The sequence below is a fragment of the Conger conger genome, chromosome 7, assembly GCF_963514075.1.
Source record: "Conger conger chromosome 7, fConCon1.1, whole genome shotgun sequence".
In the NCBI taxonomy this organism is placed as follows: Eukaryota; Metazoa; Chordata; class Actinopteri; order Anguilliformes; family Congridae; genus Conger; species Conger conger.
The window spans coordinates 10,785,107-10,808,953 of record NC_083766.1 but is presented as its reverse complement, the minus strand read 5'-3'; the positions used below and the strand labels follow the sequence as shown (position 1 = coordinate 10,808,953).

General features: G+C 43.9%; 2 protein-coding genes across 3 annotated transcripts; one reads left to right on the top strand and one right to left on the bottom strand.

Annotated features, from left to right (window-relative positions):
• The first annotated feature begins 1,410 nt into the window (after positions 1–1,410).
• On the top strand, positions 1,411–20,092 carry LOC133132835 (zinc finger protein ubi-d4-like). 2 transcript variants are annotated; one of them, XM_061248591.1, is made up of 12 exons: positions 1,411–1,514; positions 4,320–4,480; positions 5,142–5,249; positions 5,999–6,180; positions 7,710–7,802; positions 11,178–11,262; positions 12,408–12,449; positions 14,483–14,620; positions 15,094–15,225; positions 15,603–15,715; positions 16,489–16,570; positions 16,954–20,092. In XM_061248591.1, exons 1-12 carry the CDS (start codon positions 1,483–1,485, stop codon positions 17,034–17,036), a joined length of 1,251 nt encoding a protein of 416 aa, XP_061104575.1. In that variant the 5' UTR covers positions 1,411–1,482; the 3' UTR covers positions 17,037–20,092. The 2 variants fall into 2 exon arrangements, with proteins under 2 accessions (XP_061104575.1, XP_061104577.1); XM_061248593.1 differs by lacking the exon at positions 12,408–12,449.
• Positions 20,093–22,165: 2,073 nt separating this feature from the next.
• Positions 22,166–23,557, bottom strand: LOC133132535 (muscarinic acetylcholine receptor M3-like). Its single transcript, XM_061248005.1, has one exon. It carries the CDS (start codon positions 23,555–23,557, stop codon positions 22,166–22,168), a length of 1,392 nt encoding a protein of 463 aa, XP_061103989.1.
• Between the last annotated feature and the right edge of the window lie 290 nt (positions 23,558–23,847).

Genomic DNA, 23,847 nt, shown 5'->3' with positions numbered 1-23,847 from the left:
CCAGCACCATCAAACTAAACAAAAAAGAAAAGAAGAAAGAAAAGAAAAGTGAGTGTAAAATTTCCAGCTTTGAAGAGGCCTTCTGAAATCATGGGAGTAGATGAGTCAATTTCTATTAGGGGCCGTGTAAGGCCATAATTCATTTTGGACTTCTCACATACATATAGACTCAGTGAGCACTTTATCGGGTATTTATTAGATTTATCTTTTAGACTTATTAAGTCTTCTGCTGCTGTAGCCTATCCACCTAGAAGTTTGGTGTGTTGTATGTTCAGAGATGCTCTTCTGCATACCTGGCCCTTGTCCTCTGACCTCTCTCATTAACAACATGTTTCTGCCTGCAGAACTGCTGCTCACTGGATGTTTTTTTTGTTTGTTGTTTTTCACATGGCATTCTCAGGAGATCAGCAGTTTCTGGGATTCTCAAACCACCCTCTCTGACACCAACAATCATTCCACATCAAAGTCAGTTAGATCACATTTCCTCCCCATTCTGACATTTGGTCTGAAAAATAGCTGAACCACTTGACCATGTCTGCATGCTTTACCTAATAAAGTGATCACTGAGTGTATTCTCTCTCACATGCATACGTTCTGCTCTTACATACATATATTCTTATGCACATATATTAAAGTGAAATTGAAGTGAATATATGTATGTGAGAGTTCATGAATGAGAGTGAGAAAAGAGTTTGTGAAGATGAGAACATATATATGTGAGACAGAATATATGTAGTGAGAGTAAAATGAGTGCATGTGATGTGAGAGTGAGAAAAGAGTATATGTATGTGAAAATGAGAACATATGTATGTGTGAGTGAGCATATAAGTATGTGAGAATGAGAATATATGTGTGAGAGGTCCAAAATGAATTATGGCCTACACAGCCCCTCATACATTTCTTCTGAGCATGTGATGCTTGATTGGCACTATGAATCCACTAAACTAAAGGTATGAAATCTGGCTTGGAGTGGGCAAATCCGTGTTCATGGGCAGGAAGTATCTGGGCAAATAAGCTGTTTTGGACACAGCGTTTTGGACTATACACAGAGACAAGACAGGAGCTCTCTCCCTTCTAAGCTCCCTGGTATACATACACGTGTGGTCTAGTAATAGACGTTTGCAGTGCCACCTTTTGGATTTTACTGAAAATGCATCCATATAATAATAGTGTATTTTCAATCAACCAGTATGGAAATATTTTATCAGTATGTTATAAAAGGCTAAGCAGATTGTGGTAATGTAGCCGTGTACCCTTGCAACAATATTTTGTGTTTTACAATGACAAAATGATTGCTCATCCTACCTATTTGGATGGAGACTTCACTATGTTGGCTGATGTCTACATATTTTTGAGATCACTGAATATGTACTGCATGATCCTGACGTACTTTTCACGCAGCGCTTGAGAGCGAATTGCTTCAAGCCCAATCGCAGTATGTCAAGTCAGCTCATCAAACCGTGAAAGCGTAGGCGATCCAAGATGGCGGCTGTTGTAGAGAATGTTGTCAAACTGTGAGTGTTTCTTTTCCAATTTTGATATGATCTCGTCGTTTATAATTAATGGTGTCGATAGATTAGCATTTAAGACACCGACTAAGCTAAGAAGTTTAGTTGGTCAGGAGATATCAAAGGACTTTGAGAAGCTGAGGCTAAGAAATCCCATTTAGCTCTGGGTTCTGAATTCATTGTTCAACTGGCTGGCTATTTAGCAATAGTTAGCATGCTACCGATTAAACTTTTTTTACACGGATAATTTTAAATGGTGTGTTTTAGAATGTCACATTTAAATGGGTAGACACAACTAAAAGTGGCTTTCTTGTACTTTTTAATCTGTTGTCCACTTCGGCCCTTCGTACGTGTGTCTGGTTTTCCACGGGGAACTGCGGGTTATGATACAAGAACTCGGCTGAGTTAGTGAGATTGAACTAGCCTACTTAGCGCTAGCGTAGCCTACCTACATGTGAGCTTTCGGTTGTTTAGCTAGCTAACGTTAGTACCAGGTCCATATGAGTGCTAAGTTGGGGGGTTTTTTTGCTACTGTTTTGGTTGGCCGTGTGTCGTGGTGTCCTCACGATACTCACCGTCGCGTTTCTGTACCTAGCTAGAAAAGCGTCTCCACCCCATACTTTGAAACCGTAACAGTTGACAGCCAGCTAGATTGCTAGATTAATGCTAACCTCGGCTAATTAGCAGAAGTTACTTGATTACAAGCTGACATAGATGTCTTACTCATATGAACTTGAAGTTGCGTCGACTTGTATGCCATTTAACCCACAGGATGACTATTTATCCTGTTCTAGTTATCAGCAGTTTTCCCAGCGTTAACTTAGACCATGAACATTAACGTCAGCTAGATATCTTCCAACTTCGGCTACCAAAATACGCATTTCCTCTTAGTTAACGTTAGCTAGCAACATCAGCTGCTGTATCTATAAGTTAACTCACATCATTTTTAAATGCTAACGGTACAGTCTTAGCTACTGGTAAACAAGATTAATTACGATGATGTCAATGCAGCAGAACTTGGTTACAAAAGCAATTTATAGGCAATATCTTCCATTGCGCAACTCTCCCCGTCTTCCAAGCTTGTTTTATGCAAAGCCGAGCTAACTTTACCAAGCTAGCTGACGCTAGCTAACTTGCTACACAATAAAAATCCCCCCTCGTATAACGATACCAACTTTATGGGCATGTCATTAACTTGTTGAATGTTGTGTCTATACTACTATACTTTTAAGTAGAATATTTTCATGACCCATACGCGTTATAATTCAAAATCATTATCGTATGTCTTGCTGTCATTAGCCTTTCAACAAGGCCATTACGTACAGTAACATGGCGCACGCGTCCTCTCAGATGAGTGGGTTCCGCATTTTATTGTTAATACATTATGTTCGTGCTAGCTAACGCCTTTCATGTAGATTTAGCAAAAATATTTAACGTTAGTAAATATACAATACCAGATGTTTTTATTGTCATTATCAGTGTAATAAAAGTGTGCCATACGATAAAGGAAATATGCGGGTAAACATGACCGAGTTTCATACTGTTAGCATCTTATAGCCTAGTGGCTAAATTGCTTGCCTGGGATCCAGAAGGTTGGTGGTTCAAACCCCAGTATAACCACAATAAGATCATGTTGACCCTTGAATCCTTAACTCCACATTGCATTGCTCAATGGGCGATAGGCCCCTGTTTAGCCAAATCAACTGAGTCGCTTTGGATAAAAGCATCAGTTAAATAACTGTAGTGTATTGTAATGTTGGGCTAATGGAGTCTCTCCATCCAGCATCACCCCTGGCACATTGCATTTTGGTTATTGGATTAGATTGTAGGCTCCTCTCCTGTTGGCTTGGGACCATTCCATGCCAACTCCAGGATATTGCACCACTTGGATTTTTTTTCTTTTTCTGTGTTGGTAGTTAATAATGGGTTAGACAAATCCTGAAAACTCAATCAAGCTCAATTTTCTAGGAATTGTATATCTCATAATTGTCTACCAACACACAGAAAAAGGAAAAATCCAAGAGGTGCTGTGGTGCAATCTCTTGGAGTTAGCACAGAACTCCATGGTTATATTGGCTCATCGCATGTGTCATCTCCTTCTGTTGGTTTATCAATCGATCTGTGGAAGAGGCCATACAAATATATCCTATGGGTTATTTTGTACAAATGGATTGAACAAAATATGAATCAATGAGATCATGGGTAAACATTACATTTTTCATGAAACTATATTTAAAGTTTTTGAATATAATATTTAAAGCATTAAAAAAAAGAAAAGAAAAAAAGATTTCCCCTTGGTTTTTGGAAGCAAAAGTTTGCTGCCTTTGTGTAACTTTAATTTTGATTTTGATGGAACTAAATGTTTCATGAACTTCAACTTAATGTTAGTCTCACTCTGCCTGATGCCATCATTCATTTGAAACTGGAGCAGGGTGGGAATTCTGTGTTGAATGTTGACTAATGGGCGCCGATTAAGGTTTCGACTGTGGTTGTATTGCTGATTCGGTGTAGTTTAGTTTATCCCTGCATTGACTGGGAGAAATGTAGATCTTCAGCCATTGTTTTGCATAGCTAGGCCCGGAAGTGTCAAGGGATTGTGCTCAGTACCTAATTGTTTTGTAGGAGACTCACTTAATCGATTAATCTTATACTCCTTGTTCCTTACCTGCGTGCTTGTGTGTGCTTGTTTACATTTGTGTGTGCTTGTGTTCATATGTGTGTGTGTGTGTGTGTGTGTGTGTGTGTGCTTGTGTTCATGTTTGTGTGTGTGTGTGTGTGTGTGTGTGTGTGTGTGTGTGTGTGTGTGTGAAGGCTGGGGGAGCAGTACTACAGGGATGCCATGGAGCAGTGCCACAATTATAACGCTCGCCTGTGTGCTGAGAGGAGTGTCCGCATGCCCTTCCTGGACTCTCAGACGGGCGTGGCCCAGAGCAACTGCTATATTTGGATGGAGAAGAGACACAGGGGACCAGGTGGGATGCATGCATGCTTTAAAATATGTTCTGCTGAGTGCTTACTTGGTTATACATTTCAAGTATGGGCCTTCAAAGGAACATGTAGTGACATTTTTGAAAGGTTAATTCATAATTCAATTTTCAGCTGTGTAATTTGGCCTTGAACAGAATGACCGCTTTGTTCACATACGGTACAGCCAGTTCACATTTTCATTCTAACTATACATTCACCTCTACAGTGGGTAACCAAAGTGAAGTATTAAAGTATAAAGTATGCAGCCTTTAGGTTTTTTTGTACCCTTAGGTCTAGTTTACCAAAATGAGGTTTATCAAATTAAAAGTGATTTGAAATGGCATGTGGTAGTATCTAGCATTACAGGTAAATGGTTGGCATTTATATAGCGCCTTTATCCAAAGCGCTGTACAATTGATGCTTCTCATTCACCCATTCATACACACACTCACACACCGACGGCGATTGGCTGCCATGCAAGGCGCCGACCAACTCACCAGGAGCATTTGGGGGTTAGGTGCCTTGCTCAGGGACACTTCGACACAGCCCGGGCGGCGGATCGAACCGGCAACCCTCCGACTGCCAGACGACTGCTCTTACTGCCTGAGCCGTGTCGCCCCACAGGTATATGAAAGGAGCTAAGGGCAGTACATTGTGTCTCTGTAGGGATGGCTCCTGGGCAGCTCTACACTTACCCCTCTCGCCGGTGGAGGAAAAAGCGGCGAGCGCACCCGCCAGAGGACCCCCGCCTCGCTTTTCCTCCCCTTAAATCAGGTACTGCCCAAATCCGGCCCACCCTTTTTAATCTATGCATCTACTGTGAGGACAGCATTTTAAAGGGCCATCATTCCCACGCGTTTCACTCTCATGTTGGATGTAAAATTAAAGGGCGGACTTTAGTTTGTGGGCAGTTGAATCCATACAGAGTGGTCCGTGTAGGAATTGCGGCCCTTTAAAATAGTGGTGCCGACCGAATTCCTACGGACCTTGTTATTCTCCCCCCTCCTGTGTAGGCTGACTGTAGTCCATTGTGGCTATACTGGTAATGGCAATCAGGCTCTTTCATTCTAGATTATAGTGGTGTCACAGGTATGTAAAAATGTATGAATGGTAAATGGCAGGCATTTATATAGCGCCTTTATCCAAAGCAGTACAATTGATGCTTCTCCATTCACCCATTCATACACACACTCACACACTGACGGCGATTGGCTGCCATGCAAGGCCCCGACCAGCTCGTCAGGAGCATTTGGGGGTTAGGTGTCTTGCTCAGTGACACTTCGACACAGCCCGGGCGGGTGATCGAACCGGCAACCCTCCGACTGCCAGACGACTGCTCTTACTGCCTGAGCCATGTCGCCCCAGAAGTTTGAATAGTTGGATGTGTTATATATACAAAACCCAGAGTGCCAAACTCCAAGCCCACTGAATACCAAACTCTTTCTAGTAAATATGATTAATGATGTAACTTTGACATATCCGAAGTTGAGGGTCGTGTGAAATTTCCGACATTTCTTGTTCAGAGCTGGACCTGGGGCTGAAGAAGGACTCCCTGGCCTCCAGTGACGGCAGTAGCCTGGAGGCCCTGCTGAAGGCGGAGCCGCTGGAGAAGCGGGCCGCTCCGGAGCTGCGGGGGCCAGAGGACGACCCTGGCCTGGCCGAGTTCACCGGGGGAGGCCTCAACCCCGCCGCCCGCGTCAGGAAGGTACAGCCTTGCTGCGCGCGGCCTTTCGTGGCTCGGGGGAACCTTCTGGTAAAAGCAGCGCGAGAGACTGACCCCTTTGCTGCTGCGCTCTCCGCCCCTCACCAGCCCCAGCTCTTCCTGTACATTTCTAACTGTCCGGGCGTAGCTGCTTGTTATGTTTCCCCAACTGATGTTGTTACCTCGGTTACCGGTCCATGGGGTGTAGGTGAAACCTGGTATGGCTTCAATTATGTGTTTGTGGATAATATCTACTTCCTGGATATTGGGAAAGGATTATTGAAAGTTTGGTCTTTCCTGAAAGCTGACATGGTCCTCATTTCAGCTATTGCTACTTATCTCGTAAGTATTTGGACAGTGACACATTTTTTTACATTTTTGCTTTCTACTCCAGCACACAGTTAACAGTTAAAATAAAGCAATCACTATGTAGTTAACATGCATGCTTTCAGCTTTCATTTCAGGGGTTGTATATCCATATTGGGTGAGCCCTGTAGGAATTACAGTTGTTTTTATACATTGGGGGGGCATGTTTTATTTCAGCTCTTTGTTTGCTGGAGTACAGAGCCAAAGAAAAAAATGTGTCACTGTCCAAATACTTATGGACTGCTCTGTATTTGTGACGAGCAGAATGGCCGACCCTTCTGATCCATAACCGCTGTGACGTTTATAGGGCTGCTGTATTTCTGGCTTTATTTTCACTGGAGCTCTTTGTGACTTCTGCTTGTATAGCCCCTCGCCTGCTTGATTAGGTAAACACAGCTATTTAACTTTTGCAGTGAAAAGATGGTGCTATAATGGCCACACTAATGGCCATACATAATTGAAAGGTGCAGTACAAGCCTGCAGTGCTCTGAGGTTTTCTTTGAGTTGATAATAACCTCTGAACATCCCTTGTTATTGATGGCACATAGCAGTCTGCCTTCCCATTAAACACAAATTAAAAAAGCAGAATGATCAGCTTTGTAGCAGTAGTTTGCTCCTACGCCTCATAGTAATAATTCCCAGCCAGCTGGTACGTGGCTTTCTTCCTGTACATGATGTTAATCTGGCTTGTGTTCTTCAAAGGCATTGCTATCTCCAATCATCTTTGTTTTTGTCAGGTTTTGCTTGCGACCCATATTTCTGACTCCTCGCTGTCGTGTGTCGCAGATAATTTATTTTTTCGTAGTGGCGTCCAATCCTGTTGGTCTGAATAGGAAAGAATACTCTGTAGAAAAGCCCAGCCCAGCACTAGTATTGAGAGAGGAGGTGCCCTGCAGAGGCACTGGGTCTTCTGTAGGCCTTTATGTCTGTGTGGAGGCCGCTGGGGGTGGGCTAATGGTAAATGGTAAGCTTTTTAGTGTTACTCCTTCCTTACTAAGCCTTATTGCCCTGAATTGTACTTTATTTGGGCTTTATTTCAAAAAGAGCTTATGGAATCAGAACTTATGGAATCATTTATAGCTATTTTGCTACAAATGAGAGGTGTCGATGCCGTCTTTGCCAAGGGTCTTGGTCCTCCTCAACGTGTACATTTCCTGTTTCTACAGAGAATCCTCGAGCCTGACGACTTTCTAGATGACCTGGATGATGAAGACTATGAGGAAGACACCCCTAAGAGACGTGGGAAAGGAAAAGGAAAGGTGAGTATCTGCCTGCAGTCCAGCATTCAGGTCCTCTCCAAACCAGGTGTGGACTAAAGAGACCAGTGAAATTTCAGAGGGGATAGGCGCACACACACGCACAGCTGATTCTTTCGACTTTACTACAACCGATTTGTGTCTTCGCTGTTTCACGATGCTTGTGCCAGCGTCTTGTTCACGTGTACCATAAAGTCATCAGTTTTGTATGAGCTTGTAACACCACAAGAGACTCCAATGACGCTCCCTGAAATGGCAGAACAATGACCGAAGACATTAAATATTACAAGTTGACTTAAACGTGAAAGTGAATTTGCAAGTTTCTTGCCTGAATATGAATATGGCAAAAGATTAATGTTCTGCATTCGGCTGCAAGGATTCGCATCTGCATTTAGCCCGGACATCAGGGAACCGAGAGACTAGTGCCCCCCTGTTGGCCCCTCTGCTTTAACTGCTCAGTCTCTGTTGCATTCCACCATCGACAGTCTCTGTCATTAACAGCTAGCTGCTGTTATTTTTATGATAAAAACAAAATGAAACTAAATAAAACAAGGACGAAAATGAAGCAAAAATGCCATGGAGCAAAGGAAGTAATGCAGTTGAGGAAGACTTGGAGGAGATCAGAAAATCTCTGAACGTCATGTCGGATGAGCTGAGCTAAGCAAACAAATGAAGAACCTTGTTAAAGAGAAGGGTAAGAAATTTGATGACCTGAAACAATACACAAAAATGGTGGATTTAATCACAAGTGGGCTGGACACACACCAATCTTATGCCAAGACTACAGCAGCAGGTAAAGACAGAGAGGATGTCCCAATAGAGGAACTACCCAAGTCAACAGCTAGTCGGATGTTCTTTGAAAATAAGAACATGCACATTCAAAGTAATAATGTTGCGGCTTGCCATACCCTTCCCCGAAAAGATAGCAAAACAAAGCCAGCCATAATAGTTTGGTTTGTGAATCGAAAACACAAAACCAAGCTACTGAGGCAGAAGAAGCTGAAGGGGACAGGGGTGTACTTAAATGAGCATCTTACCAAAAAGAATGGCAACATTACCAGACATGCACGCATCCTAAGGAAACAAAACAAGATACAAGTAACATGAACAAGAAACTCCAAAGTTGCTCATACAGCTAAACGGAACCCCCGAAGAAGCCAAAATAGTTATGATAAGAGAACTCAAAGATCAATAGAGATAAGGAACTATAAACTCTTTCCTGCTTGTGCTGATACCATTGATTATTTCCGTATGGGGACGTTGATGGCTGTAGACTTTATCGTCTTTGGTTCGGATTATGTGGAGTATTTGAAGGGACTCGGTGAGAAAGGTGCGGAGCAGAGCTTGGTGTGGATTGTTTGTGGCTGTGTAGGGAATGAGGATTCTTTTGCACAGACAAAATGGGAACTGTGAAGACTTGAACTATTAAATCAAATGACAAATTATCATTGAATTTAAATAAAACAATGTTTATAATATTTGGTAATCGTTAAATCAATAATCAAGTAAAAATCATGATCAATGATGTTGAAATAGAAGGAGTGTAGGTATGAAAATTATTTTTTGGGCATGATAATTGATCATAAACTAAGTTGGAAACCACACAAGTCATGTAAAAACTAAAATGTCTAAATCCATTGTAATATTATTAAAACCTAAGGATATCTTGAATCAGAACTCACTATATACTATACTATATTGCCAAAAGTATTCGCTCGTCTGCCTTCACACGCATATGAACGTGGGGCCAAGCCCAACTCCCGGAAAACAACCCCACTCCATAATCCCCCCTCCACCAAACTTTACGCACAATGCAGTCAGACAAGTACCTTTCTCCTGGCAACCGCCAAACCCAGACTCGTCCATCAGATTGCCAGACGGAGAAGCGTGATTCGTCACTCCAGAGAACACGTCTCCACTGCTCTAGAGTCCAGTGGCGGCGTGCTTTACACCACTGCATCCGACGCTTTGCATTGCGCTTGGTGATGTAAGGCTTGGATGCAGCTGTTCGGCCATGGAAACCCATTCCATGAAGCTCTCTACGCACTGTTCTTGAGCTAATCTGAAGATCACATGAAGTTTGGAGGTCTGTAGCTATTGACTCTGCAGAAAGCTGGCAACCTCTGCACACTATGCGCCTCAGCATCCGCTGACCCCGCTCTGTGATTTTACGTGGCCTACCACTTTGTGGCTGAATTGCTGTCGTTCCCAATCGCTTCCACTTTGTTATAGTACCACTAACAGTTGATTGTGGAATATTTAGTTGTGAGGAAATTTCACGACTGTACTTATTGCACAGGTGGCATCCTATCACGGTACCTCGCTGGAATTCACTGAGCTCCTGAGAGCGACCCATTCTTTCACAAATGTTTGTAGAAGTAGTCTGCATGCCTAGGTGCTTGATTTTATACACCTGTGGCCACTGAAGTGATTGGAACACCTGAATTCAATGATTTGGATAGCTGAGTGAATACGTTTGGCAATATAGTGTATATTGTATTGTTCTCTAATAGTTCCATACATTACCTACTGTGTGGACGTAAGGGGAAACGCATACAAGACCAACACTAATCCAGTTTTCATGCTACAGAAGAGAGCTGTAAGAATTGTAAATCGAGCTGATTACTATGAACCAACCAACAAATTATTTATTAACTCTTAATTAAGTTGCTCTTAAAACTGCACAGATAATGTGCAAATCACAAAATAATATGCTTCCTAACTGTATTCAGAGGCTGTTTGAAATTAGAGAGAGCCGGTATGAATTTAGGGGACTAGGTATGTTTAAAAAAACATAGGGTAGAATATATGTATATCTGTGAAAGGGGTTAACTTCAAAATGGGTAGTACACTATGCAAAAATATTTAAAAATGAGTTGCTAAACAAATATAAAACGGAGGTATGATTATTATTCTGTTTGAAACGTTTTGAACTTCTGTTTTTGTTTATATTATGTTTTGTTTTTGTATAGCCTAAACCTAGTAGTGAAAGGGTTGACTATTAGTATATGTTATGTAAAAAGGGTAGGTATAATAAGCTAAAGCTTCACCTTTTTGGTCAATATTGTTATTAATAATTTCTATGTGTATTCATTCTGTAAGAATTGTTAATACGGACCAAAATAAATAACTACTACTACTACTGCAATAGGCTGCCATGCAAGGCACTGACCAGCTCATTGGGATCAATTGGGGGTTTGGTCTTACTCAGGGACAGTTCGACGCACAACTGCCAGTTGACCGTTCTTACCTCTTGAGCTAATTCCAATACGCCCGACAGTCTCCATAAAGCGTAGAAAAGTATTTAACGGTAGCGTATTTAACCCAGGCCTGGTGGTGACGCCGACGGCGATGTGCTCTGTACTCTGTGCTGTTCAGGGCCGGGGGGTGAGCAGTTCCAGGAAGAAGATGGACGCTGCTGCCGCTGCGCTGGAGGACCGGGACAAGCCGTACGCCTGCGACAGTGAGTGCACCCCATCAAGCACTGGAACTCACATTTGGGGGGGGTGGGAGAGGCTGGGTGTTAGGGCCCAGGGGCATTGCCGGACAGCCTCTCCCTCCGTTTCGGGTAACTGTATTCCTGGCTGCTTGTCTGTCTGTCTGTCTGTTTGTCTTTCAGCCTGAATGGTTGTGTTCGGAGCTGTCGCTCTACCTGTCTATGGGCATAGTCTAAGAATCACAGTTAGCACTTTAATGGAGCCTCCGTATGTACTTAAGACGTGTATGGTATCTGTATTTTGATTGGTTGTGGATCCGTCGGTTTGAAAGACAAGACAGACAGGTTCCTGTGACCCTGTACGCTGATTAGAAAACAGGAAAAGGTATGTCCAGACATGTACTTGCTGTGTTCTCATCTGTCGGTTTCAGCTGGTTAGACGCAGAGATGATTTGGAACTCTCCAGAAGCATTCCGGCACAGGTCAAATTGAGACTCTGGAATGGTCAAGCTAGTACAGAATTTTCTTATGTATAAACGGAAATAGATCATCTATATTAAAGCTGCAGTTGGTAACTCCCACCCCCGGCGTAGTCATGACTACAACACCTCAGCAAGTAGGATTACAGACCGGCATAGCTAACGCTAACTAAAAATGTCCAACACTTTGATTCTGTTGTTCCTGGTGAAACCGCAGAAGATCTTCATTGTTGCAGAGCATATCGATAATAGAATAAAACCACTTTTGTTCTCAAGACAAAAAACTTTGTTTTTGAAAACTTTGTTTTCAAAAACCAGGAATTCAAACACAGAATTAGTGTAAGTGCACGGAGGTTATGGTGCTGGATTTTGCTTACAGCAGCTTTTTCTATGACTGCTGTCTGACCATTCCCTGATGTCATTCTAAAAAAAAGTTACGAACTGCAGCTTTACAAATATTCAGTGTTCACTTTTAGGTTGTTTCAGGTTGGTTGTGTTTCAGATTGCAGTTTTTCAGATCCCTGGGATGGTCAGTGCTCTTGTGTAGGTCCCCCCCCCCCAAGAATCTTTTCTTTTTGTTGGAGAATATTTTATGGGGTTCTTTTTGACTTTCAAATTCTCTTGAGTCTGTCAGCGCAATTCTCTGAGTCTCTCTGTCTCTGCTCTCTCTCTTTTACTCTTTCTCTCTTTCAGACACTTTCAAACAAAAGCATATTTCAAAACCTTCTGAACGAGGTATATTTCTCTCTCATTCCTTTAATTCTGCCTCTTGTCTGTTCATTGCTTGTGCGTTTCTTGTCTGTGTGTATGTGGGCAATAACACGTAGAGCAGTTTCTGAAAGCAGGAAGATCCCCTTTAGTTTTCAGTAAGATGTCCCCAGCAGTATATCAAATCAGGTTTTATTGTGTTAAATGTAATATGAATAACCGGTGCCAGGGTTTTTATTTATTTAATATTTTAATTTTACTCTCTACTTTAGTACACAACTGTCATGAGGCCATGTGAACATCACTGCCATCTACTGGGCGTTGATACCCCATGCCTTTGGCTGTCTTATAACCTCTGTCTTTTTAGCAGAAGATGGATATCTGTAATGTTTTCTTTTTTCCGGAAGTATTTCACATAGCCTCATGTGTTTGGTTGTTTACTACCGCATCGGGTATGATTAAAGAAAAAAGATGTGGTTTAAATATAATGATTACAATTGTTTTTGTACCACTGACTGTTAATCCAAGATAGATTTAGATTGCCAAGCACATACTAGAAGAGATTAGCAGAGCCAAGCCCTTATTACATTAGAGATCAGATTCAGGGTGTCCCCTCAGGCCATGTTTCCATCCATGGCAAAGCCAGCTTCATCTGCCCTGTCTTGGCTGGATATGTGAGCAGTCTGGCATTTCCCTCCCTGTCCCTGTCGCTGTTTGCCCCCCTTTGTATTGTGTGTAGTTTGTGTGCATCTTTCCATTCCTTCCTCAAACCCCCATGTTGCCTTGTGTGCCCTCATGCCCTTCGACCCCAGAGTGAAATAGAGCCTATGCTTTTGTTTAGAGCCATCATGAGACCTAGGCTTCCTGTGTGCCTGTGTGGGTTGGTTTGGAGGGGTGGTTGGGTTAGTTACTAACTGGCTGCTGCACGATGTTCTTTAACCAGCGCTCTGGCCCCGGGTACTCGTTGTTGAGTCCTTGGGGGTAAACTGCTCGTATGTGTCCTCCAGGTTCCAAGACAATATATGGGTGAGGGGGAGGGTGAGCATGGCTTGCTCTTATTTTCTTCTCATCTCACCAGTGGCCTTTTTGCAGCCCTTGTTGTTTTTAAGTTTTTGTCCATTTTCATTATTTTTGGTTACTCCCAAATTTGGAATGCCTGGTCATAACTGTAAGCCTGGTTTTTTGCTGCACCATCCCCCGCCAGCCAGTAGAGGGCAGACTAGACCCCCCCTAATGCATGCAGCTCCGCTGAGCCAGTTTACCCTATCAGCTGAGCTGCACATTTACAGGGGCTAGCCTGCTGACTCCTGTGGCTACGCTAGTCCGTAAGGTCAGAACGCTAAGATTAACGGTGTTCAGGTGTTTCTGTCGGCTGAGCTGGTTTAGGGCTACACAGCCCTGCTCTGTGGAAAGGTGCTGAATGAGTCCTGTTGGGGTCGCTTGCATTGTACTGCCGGAGGATGTAGCCTATATTACCCATCATATAATGGTCTGTAATGTATATAATTTCATATGTATGCTCCATTAATGTTGCTTCCAAGGTTTAAATCGGCAGCTGATTGAAAGAAACCCATACAATCCTGCATACAGTGCAGCCCTCCAGGACTTTAAAATCCCCAGTGAAAGAATTGCGATGTAGGGCGGTCTGTAGCGTAGTGGTTAAGGTACATGACTGGGACCCGCAAGGTTGGTGGTTCTAATCCCGGTGTAGCCACAATAAGATCCGCACAGCCCTTGAGCAAGGCCCTTAACCCTGCATTGCTCCAGGGGAGGATTGTCTCCTGCTTAGTCCAATCAACTGTACGTCGCTCTGGATAAGAGCGTCTGCCAAAATGCCAATAATGTAATGTAATGTAATGTAATGATGTCAAACATTTGCTGGCCCTTGCCAGCCAGTGTCATTGAGGGTTACAGGTTGTCTCTTTCACATGTTCTTTGAGTTGAGTCGGTTTGTGTAAACTTGCCCACGCGTGTGCGTGGTGGAGCCGTGCTCGTGCTGCGCGTCTCTTCTGGAGCGTGCGCACGCCTTGTTTGACGTCGGCCGTTTGAATCTTTGTCAGTTTGCGGGAAGCGCTATAAGAACCGCCCGGGATTGAGCTACCACTACGCCCACTCTCACCTGGCGGAGGAGGAGGGCGAGGACAAGGAGGAGGCCGAAATGCACGCCCCAACCCCCCCGCAGCCGGACGAGCCCAAGAGTGAGTAGCGTGCCCGTCGTCTGTGGTGTCTGACATGCTCGGGCAGCCCGCGTTAGCTCTGATACGACTCCTGTCCTCTCCATTTGAACATGCACATACAAGGGAATCTCGGGCCAGCCACAAATTTACATTCTGTTATAACCCATTTTGTCATGCTGAGAAATACTTTTTAAGTAAAACACTGTCCAAATTGAGTGTTGAGTATACTGTCTGTTTCTTATCCTTCATATGGGTTTGGAAGGAGGTTGAGTAGTGGTTTTGGGGTGGCACAGAATATACCACTTAGATTCATTTTCGGGGGACTCATTTTGTGGAAAAGTAAATTGGCAACATTTGTGAAACTGTGCCCTGTTGCATAAAACACCTTAAGTGTAATTTTCCCTTAAGGTTTCCCTTAAGCTTCCCTTAAATGTAAGAGAGTTGTTCATAAGCATTGTTACCGTGTCTGAGGGAAATTCATCTCTCTCGCTCAGCACCCAAAAAAGGACCAGATGGCCTGGCACTGCCTAACAACTACTGCGACTTCTGCCTGGGCGACTCCAAAGTCAACCACAAGACGGGTCAGTCGGAGGAGCTGGTGTCCTGCTCCGACTGCGGCCGCTCAGGTAGGCCAGCGTGCCGCGACTCCGCCCGGATCACCTGACCCTTTCAGTCCCAAGCCCTATATGCAGTGACTCCACCAAATTCCCAAGGGGTTTTGGCTTTGGTTGAGAAAATTGAGAAAGTTTAGTAGGGTTTTCATCGGGGCTTACGACGGTAGTATCACAGTCATTTTGATTGGTTGAAAAGGTGTAAGGTTGATACTGTCATATGGCACTCTTGGGAGTTCACGGTGTCTACTGGGACTGAAAGGAGTATGTCGGTGCTTCTATCCCTGTGCTAGTCCGTAACAGCAGATGCCAGTTCAGCAGAAGAGAGCCCTGTTTGTTTTGGGGTGAGGTGTCTTGACCGGTCCCGTACCCCTTCCCCCTCTGACCCTCAGGGCACCCGTCCTGCCTGCAGTTCACCCCGGTGATGATGGCGGCGGTGAAGACGTACCGCTGGCAGTGCATCGAGTGCAAGTGCTGCAACATCTGCGGGACTTCAGAGAACGACGTGAGTGAGGGTCCGGTCCGGTCCCTTACGGTCGCCCTTAATCATTCACGGTCACACTTAATCGTTCACGGTCACACTTAATCCTTCACGATCAAACTTGGGGGGGGAATGAGAATGTCACGCTGACCGCTTTTTGGTCAATACAATATGGAGCGTGTGTCTATCCTGAATTGCGTTTCGTTTTCCTCGATACTTCCGTCATTCATGCAGTTTTTTTTGGAGAAAGTTTTTGGGGTGCTATAAATTCAACTGAATGTAATGGGAAACCCCGGCCACGTGCGGATATTGAATGTGGCCGGGAGCAGAAAGCCACTAATTCAGTGCACTCGGGTACTCTCTCACTCACTGCTCACAAGCACTTATTGCGCAAGTACAGCGCCACCCATTCATTAGGAACATTCAGAACTCGGTAAGTCTTATCGAGTTCACTTACCTAAAACGACTAGGTAAGTGAATGTGACTGACAATACATTACTGTGTTTTATGCATGAGCATCATGTCTTGCCTAACCAGCACATACAACTGAGATGACTAATTTTAACTAATAGATTACAGATCTATTTCTATTTTTTTTTACATCTACTGGACACGCTTGTAGGACAACCTGAATGCACTTAAAATTGGTTACATTTGAATATTTTAGTCCTTTTTTGAAACTCAAACTGTTTTCCAGGAAGTTGATTGAAAAGTGCTGATCTAACTCCTCTTTCAGCTTGATACTCATACAGCATGTGTTACAGTAGTGAGTTGGTCCGTATGTCCTGTGTCTGCAGGACCAGCTGCTGTTTTGCGATGACTGTGATCGAGGATACCACATGTACTGCCTCAATCCCCCTATGGCCGAGCCCCCTGAAGGTGAGATTCTTTGGAGCAGTGGTCTCCAATCCTTTGGAGCTCCTGGGTCTGCTGGTTTTCATTGTTACTCTGCACTGGTGACCTGGGTGCTGATTTTAAGGTGAAAGCAAGACCCAGTAGCCTCTAGGACCAGGGTTGGAGACCACTGATTTGGATCATGTTGGTGCTATCTATAACCCTGTTTAGTGCTGCTAATTGAAATGACAGAGTGAGCCTTGGGAGTATTCAGTGCTTGTCTATATAAGTTTCACCGAGAAGCTTCTGCCTTTTACATTTTATGGCAGTGTTGGATAATAGTTGTTTAAACTGGTCCGGCAGTCTTGCACCTGGATGTTTTGGGCTGTGACATTTCTAAATGCCGTTGTCTCGTTCTCCTCCACCAGGAAGCTGGAGTTGTCATTTGTGTTTGGACCTGTTGAAGGACAAGGCTTCTATATATCAGAACCAGAACGCACCCCCTTCGTGATGGGTTCATCCACACTGGTCACCAAAACCAACCACCCAACCCCCGCTCCTCCCCACCCAGTCCATGGAAACTTCACAGAATCCGCTGCGGACCTCTGAAAAGGGAAACTAATCACACCCCATCCTGGAGCGGGGCGGGGAAAGATGGAGCAGCCCCACTTTCACCACCTTCCTGGTCTCTTTGTACTATGACTGTTAGAGTTCCAAACAACAGTTCCCAAGGGCCTTTGTTTCCGACGCTTAGCATATCTATATGTAATTCAGGTAGTGCTTCATGTGCTGGTTTACGTGCCGTTTTCTGTTCCGATCAAGCGACCTTACCCAGTCACGAGTTCTGTAACGAGGATATTTTCTTTGCTCTGGTTGTACATGCACTGTTTACTCTGTACAGCAGATTTCTGTGGCCACGTCCAGTTACTCTCATCTGAGAATTTAGGACATTTACAAAGAAGACCTTATGCAACAGTCAGGAGCCAAACTATACGAGTCTATATTAGAACCTTGCTTTTCATTAGTTTCCAAGACACCTGCTGTTGTTCGAGGTGGCGGTTGTGTCTGTAGGAGACAGTGATAGTGGAGATCAATCAGCATGCCAATGCTTGTTCCTAGTGGGAAAATGGTAAATGTTTTGTATATTTATATATTTGTAGAGCATATAAAGATGTTAAAAGTATTTAAGATTGGGGTGAGAGAGGAAATGACTGGTCGTTATGGTAATTGTGTGGTTTTATCTTTACAAACGACAGCAAAGGACCATATTAGGAAGCTTAGGAGTGACTGGGGGGGAATGAAGATGTGCGGGTGCCATCCCTCAGGTTCTCATGATTTATCTACTTCAGTGCAGCGGCCATAGTCCCTGGGTCTGGGGATGGTGTTTCACTGGGATGGAGAGGAACCCATGTGCTGCTGTGAGGAGAGGTGAGGGGGGTGGTGGGTTTGAGTGTCTATAGGTTTGGGTGCGGCCTGTCCAAAGCCACTGACCAGCTTCCCACTGACTGAGATCCTTTCTATACTGTTATGTACAGGTGTCCTCCCCCCTGCCTCTACAGTTCAGCCTGTGTGCGGGCAGGGAAGCACACCAGTTGCCCGTACCCCAGTACTCCTGTGGCTGGAATATGAGGCTGCCTAGTGGCCCCTGGCTGGCACGCTGGCTTGGGCCGGGTTGAGCTAAAAACCTGAGCTTGGCGATATGCTTCTGGGGGGAAAAAACGTCACTCATCAATGTTGATATATGATGGCAACAGGGCCATGCTGTTTACATGTGGTCAATGAAGTTTGGAATGAAACCTACCACAACCTGCCAGAGATAGTTGTTATTGCGCTAAAAAACTACTGTGCAGGTGATATCGCCCAGGCCTACAAAAAAAAAAAAAACCTTTTCCCAGAGTTTATTTTACATAATGTGGGGCGTTTTAATTCGGCTGTTGCTGCTCCGCTGAGCCATTGGACCAGTTGGAGGAGTCACTGGTGGGTCAAAGGATGTCTGCCAGTAACTTTGTTTGGTCGAGCCTGTACTGAGTAACTTTACAATTGGCCGGTTAGTTTTCTCCAATAATTAATTGGTGGAGATGTCTTGACATGATAATACTTTTTGCAATCAAATTGTGATGGGAAGGAACCCAGCAGATACAGTAGTCTTGTGTCTGGACGTCCAATTCCTGGCCTAAGACTCAAAAGTCTTTTGTGTTCTAGCTCTGTTCAAGCTGCTTGAAGGGGCTATGAGCAAAACTTGGATCACTTCTAATTTATTTGTATTATTTCCTAAAATGTCATTGTCACTTCTCCAAGATTTCAGCAGAGGGTGGCATTGAGCTGTATGCTTGGTGCTCTTGTTGCAGTGGTGACTTAAAGGGATTGTTATTGGCCAATATAGCTCTTATTCCAGCTCCAATTGGTAGTTGATAGGCTCCCACTTTAAAGAGAAAGAAACCTGTATAAATGGAACCATTATTAATTTGCGCACCCCCACTAGCAATGCTATCAGTTTTAATGGTAAATTGTTTTCCAAAAAGACATACTTTGAGGTATAGCCATAAACGGTAGATGGATAATTTCATTTACTGGATTGTTTTTAATAATTCCAAGAAGATAAAGGCCAAGTTTAAAATGTAACCTAAATGCATATCCCTGAAATCACCCACCCGTGTTTCGGGAAAGAGGGATTTTAGAAGTCCTATTAGAAGTGCATTTCTGGTGTTGAGCTACATGTTTATTTAACCTTTAGTTCACCAGAAATACCACATTTGAGATCGAAATCTCTTTTCCAAGGGGGACCTCATGAGCCGCTCAAGTGACATTTGCACTCTTACAGTACTTACATACTGAAGTATGTACCATAGCAAGCAATCTTTAAAACATCCTGATTTACAAAATATTTTGATCGTAGATAAACATTGCAATGCGAACACAGAGCGGAGACTCGGAATTCAGACAGCAAGTGAATTTATGGGCTAGAGGGCTAATCCTTCGCCATTAGCAGGGTGTGATGTTTTCCGTGGTTTTGCAAGTTTTAATTGGATGGTTGTCAAACCGTTATTTTACCTCAAGTTCAATAATAACAGTATTTGAAGACGCATCAGAGACGGATGGTAGCAAATGGCAACAATCGCTGAAGAAGCTTGAATCCTTTTACTGCATTTAGACAGTACCTATTAAATACAATGAAGTGCATGTAAATGTGTGCACACTCAATTTCATTATGCTCAAATTTGTATGACATACTTGCTTTTGGGGAGACTTTTTTTGTTTGTTTTTTGTTGCAAGTTTTGTAAAAATGACTTGGTCATCATGTTTTGTCAATAGCCAACTAACCATTACTACTAAAACATTACACATATGTTAACTATACTATATAGTATAACTATTTTCTTTAAAAAAGATTGAGAGACGGTGGCCATTGCAATATTTATGTAATCAGTTAATTCTGTTTTTCTTATTTGTCAGTGGTATTTACTAGGTTCATGTAAACTTTTTTGTTCGATTTGATTTATCATTGGATGGTTCATTTTTATGGTACAGGGTATTTTTTCTTCTTTTTTTTCTCTTCTTTTTTCTGGAGGGGGGGGGGGTTAGGTAAATAAATCTTTTTGGCACCGATTCCTTCTTCCCCTATGTTTATTCTAAAAAAACCTTGATCAGTGTGAAAAATGTGTCCAGTGTTTGGACTGGTGAATAAACATTGAATTCTCAGATTTGCTCCGGTATAGGTCTGTACATCCACAATGTGTGAGGTTGGCCATTTAATAATGATTCACTCAGTCACACACTGATTTCTTTCTCTGAAGGCTGGCTTTACAACTTGTCTAGAATGTGTTTGTTTAAAAAAAAAATGCTAGTTGGAATTTTTATAGCAGAAAAGCCTTGGAGGGATATATCAACAGTTTATTCAAGACGCAAGGCAAGCTGTTGAAGCAGGCCTGGATCTTTTTGGGCAGTGACATGTATTTGTTTTCTTCCTTTTATGTACCTAAATGCCTCACAGTCCGACAGTGTCGGGCAGCGCTCTTGTGGGTTTTGTATAATAACAAAGCAGGTTGGCTGCTTTGCTCTTATACAAATGACTATCACTCTGCATTAGAGTGCTTTACTGTTCAGTTAAAATACATGAATTTCTATCGCTGCTCAGGCATGTTGCCCTATTAATAAGCTCAGGCAACAAATTAATTTCCTCCGGCTTTGACTGAAGGAAGTGGGTATTACCAGTTAATCCAAGAAGAGATGGCTTTGCTGTCAGTTCAAAAAAGCAAGGATTTAATAGGATTTAAGAACATGGATGACTTTTAGGTTTGGCAGTATGCTCTTACTTTGTCCTTGAAAGCATATTTTAAACAGGACTGATTTGGCTTATAAGACGCTGGAGTCTGAGTTCAAAGGAACTCTGACTGCAGCTGAGGTAGGTCATCTGCAAATGTCACCCACTTAGATCTATTTCGAGACAATTCTCCCAGTTTTCTCCGTGAAGACCCCAGCTTCTTTTGGAGCTGAAGCATCTGGGAAAGTCTTGTTGGCAGGCTTCCAGTACCATGCTTCAAACGCACATCCCGGACAAATGCAATTCACACCTATGCCTTTAATCTTAGTACCCTGGCTTGTGTGTGTTTGCGTTGTGCGGTGTTTTATGGGGTAGGGGCCACAGATAACCTCATGATCACAGAAGCCCTTGAGCTAATCCATTAGGGGGACGGAAACATGATTATGTATAGATTTTCTGCTAACAAGATCACCTTGGACAAAGGCATCTCCTAAGCCAATAATGTTGGAATAGAATGTAATTTCCATGTTCTGTTTTGTGGTCGTTATGGTGCTGTCTGGCAAATACATTCCAAACGGAAGCAAGAGTGGAGCAAACTGATCCCTCCGATCATTAGGGCAGACTCTATTTATTCCAACCTCTCGTCTCTGTTTGCCCAACATAAATGGTGACGAGGACTGAAATTTCACATCAAACAGGAAATTGTTTTCACAGTGGCCTATTTTGGTGTTTCCATGGCAGCGTGTGACATATTTCTGAACTCTATAGACGGGGAATAATGGACCAACGTCTGCATTTGCAACAGCTCTGACAGGATAAAGGTGCACTACTTTAACACGCTTGCTATTTCTTTTAAATTACATGTAAGGAAATGAAAGGTTTTCCTTTGAATTTCAAGTATTGTCCAACCTGATTTATTTTCACAAGCTTCATAAAGCCTTGTGTTAACATGTCTATAAAGGTTAGGCTTAGACAATCATTCGCAAATAGTCCTGTTGATGGATTCAGTACGTCAGGATATCTGGCAAAATGATAGCTTTTCATAATTTTCTAGAACCCACCAACCTGCAAGTCATGTGATGACACTGAATCATGTGTTCGTATAGAGTATACTGGGACTTGCGTCAACATCATGGTTCTTCGTAACAATCAAGTGTTACTGTTATCGGAGCCTTTAGTTGCCATCATGGAAGCAAAATATTTAAACATGATAAAGTGAGGCATATCTGGAGAATTGGGTCACAGTCACCTTTCATCTCCATAGCATCTGTACCACTGGCTACGGTTATCGGTGTTCATAGTCCCATTGGTACTTGCACTGTCTTATTCTAGGGTGCTGCACTGTATTGCATGTTCTGGAGTTGATACTTTGATGAGGCTCAGATGGTGCTGCTGGAACTATATGGCCCGAGAGTGCCCCTGCGTCGAGGCCTGTCCCACTTCCTCTTGTCCCACTGTAAGAGCAGCAGCATCTTGAAGGTGACTCGGAAGGACTTGTTGCAGAGGGCGTAGCACATCGGGTTCACAGTGCTGTTGACATAACAGAGCCAGTAGCCCAGCTGCCACAGGTTCTCAGGGACACACTTAAAGATGGAAACCAGCACCATGATGTTGTAGGGCGTCCAGGTGATGATGAAGGCAAGCAGTATGGCGCTGAGGGTCCTGGCCGCCTTGTTCTCCTTCGCTATCATGCTTCGCCTCTTCTTCGCTTTGGGTTGCCAAGGTCTCCCCGGGCATCCAAAGTCCTGTGTGTTGGGATTGTCCAGGTCTTCAGGATCTCCTTGCCTGTCTCTCAACTGGATCATGGGTACATGCACCACGATACTGGTTATTCCTTTCACCTCTGAAGAAGAGGAGTCTGAGGCCTCCTCCTCATCCACATTCCAGCCCCCTCTGTTGCTCCCCTCTATATGGGCTGATGTCTGTGCTCTCCTTTCATTTGGCCTAATGGAGAAGCAGGTGGGTAGTCTCTTTCTGCCCTGGCTCTCGCCGGCTTGCACCTCCTTGGAGCTACAGATGCTGCTCTTGGCACTGATGGAGTAGGGCGTCTGCCGTCGAGAGTCCAGAGAGGCTCCCCCACCTTCCACCAGGCCCAGCAGCCCAGCCAGATCCCGTGTACGGTTCTCCGTCTCACGGTAGATGCGCCAGTAGAGGATGATCATGATGGAGACCGGGAGGTAGAAGGCAGCAATAGCAGTGCCGAAGGTAAAAACAGGCCGTGTCAGGAACTGAATGGAGCACCTGACCTTCTCCCCCGTTGGCTCCTCCGCCATGTAAGGCCAGAGCAGAATGGCGGGACCCCAGAGGATGAAAGAGATGGTCCACGCCAGGCTGATCATGATGGCCGCCCGCCGGGGCGTGCGCTTGGCACGGTAGGTAAGAGGTCGCGTGATGGAAAAGAAGCGGTCAAAGCTGATGAGCAGCAGGTTCATGACCGAGGCGTTGCTCGCCACATAGTCAATCGCCAGCCAGATGTCGCAGGCCACGTTCCCCAGGGTCCAGCGCCCCAAGATGATGTAGATGGTATAGAGGTTCATGGAGATGGCCCCCAAAACCAGATCTGCTACGGCCAGGCTCAACAGGAAGTAGTTGCTGACTGTGCGCAGGTGACTGTTGACCCGGAAGGAGATCATCACCAGCAGGTTTCCAATGATGGTAACCAATGAAAGGGGCACAGTGACAAGTATTATCACAACAACTTCCCAAATTTTATGCCCCCCCAATGGATCCATTGTCCAGTTGGAGGTTGGTGACTCACAGGAAATATTCATGATGCTGGGAGGGAACAAGGGATATCTACAGAGTTGGGGCAGTCATCATGCTTCAATATGAGAATTAATACAAAGAGTCAAGTATCAGGGGTGGTCCACACTGCAGCCTCTCAGAAATGGAACTGTGGAATGAAGGAAAAAACAATGTTATAAAAGGGATCTGACTAGATTAAAGAGATAAGACTGATAGCTGGATTTTTGCAGATGCCCATGCAGTATACTAGAAAGCCTAATTATTGCATTGTATGCTTGTGCATTCATGGGATAATTCCGTAGATTTATTTGAAGTT

Coding starts and splice junctions, on each gene's coding strand:
- LOC133132835 (XM_061248591.1), top strand. CDS start 1,483: ATGGCGGCTGTTGTAGAGAATGTTGTCAAACT. Junction 12,450..14,482: donor TTCAAAACCTTCTGAACGAG/GTATATTTCTCT, acceptor AATCTTTGTCAG/TTTGCGGGAAGCGCTATAAG. Junction 15,716..16,488: donor GCGGGACTTCAGAGAACGAC/GTGAGTGAGGGT, acceptor CTGTGTCTGCAG/GACCAGCTGCTGTTTTGCGA.
- LOC133132535 (XM_061248005.1), bottom strand. CDS start 23,557: ATGAATATTTCCTGTGAGTCACCAACCTCCAACTGGACAATGGATCCA.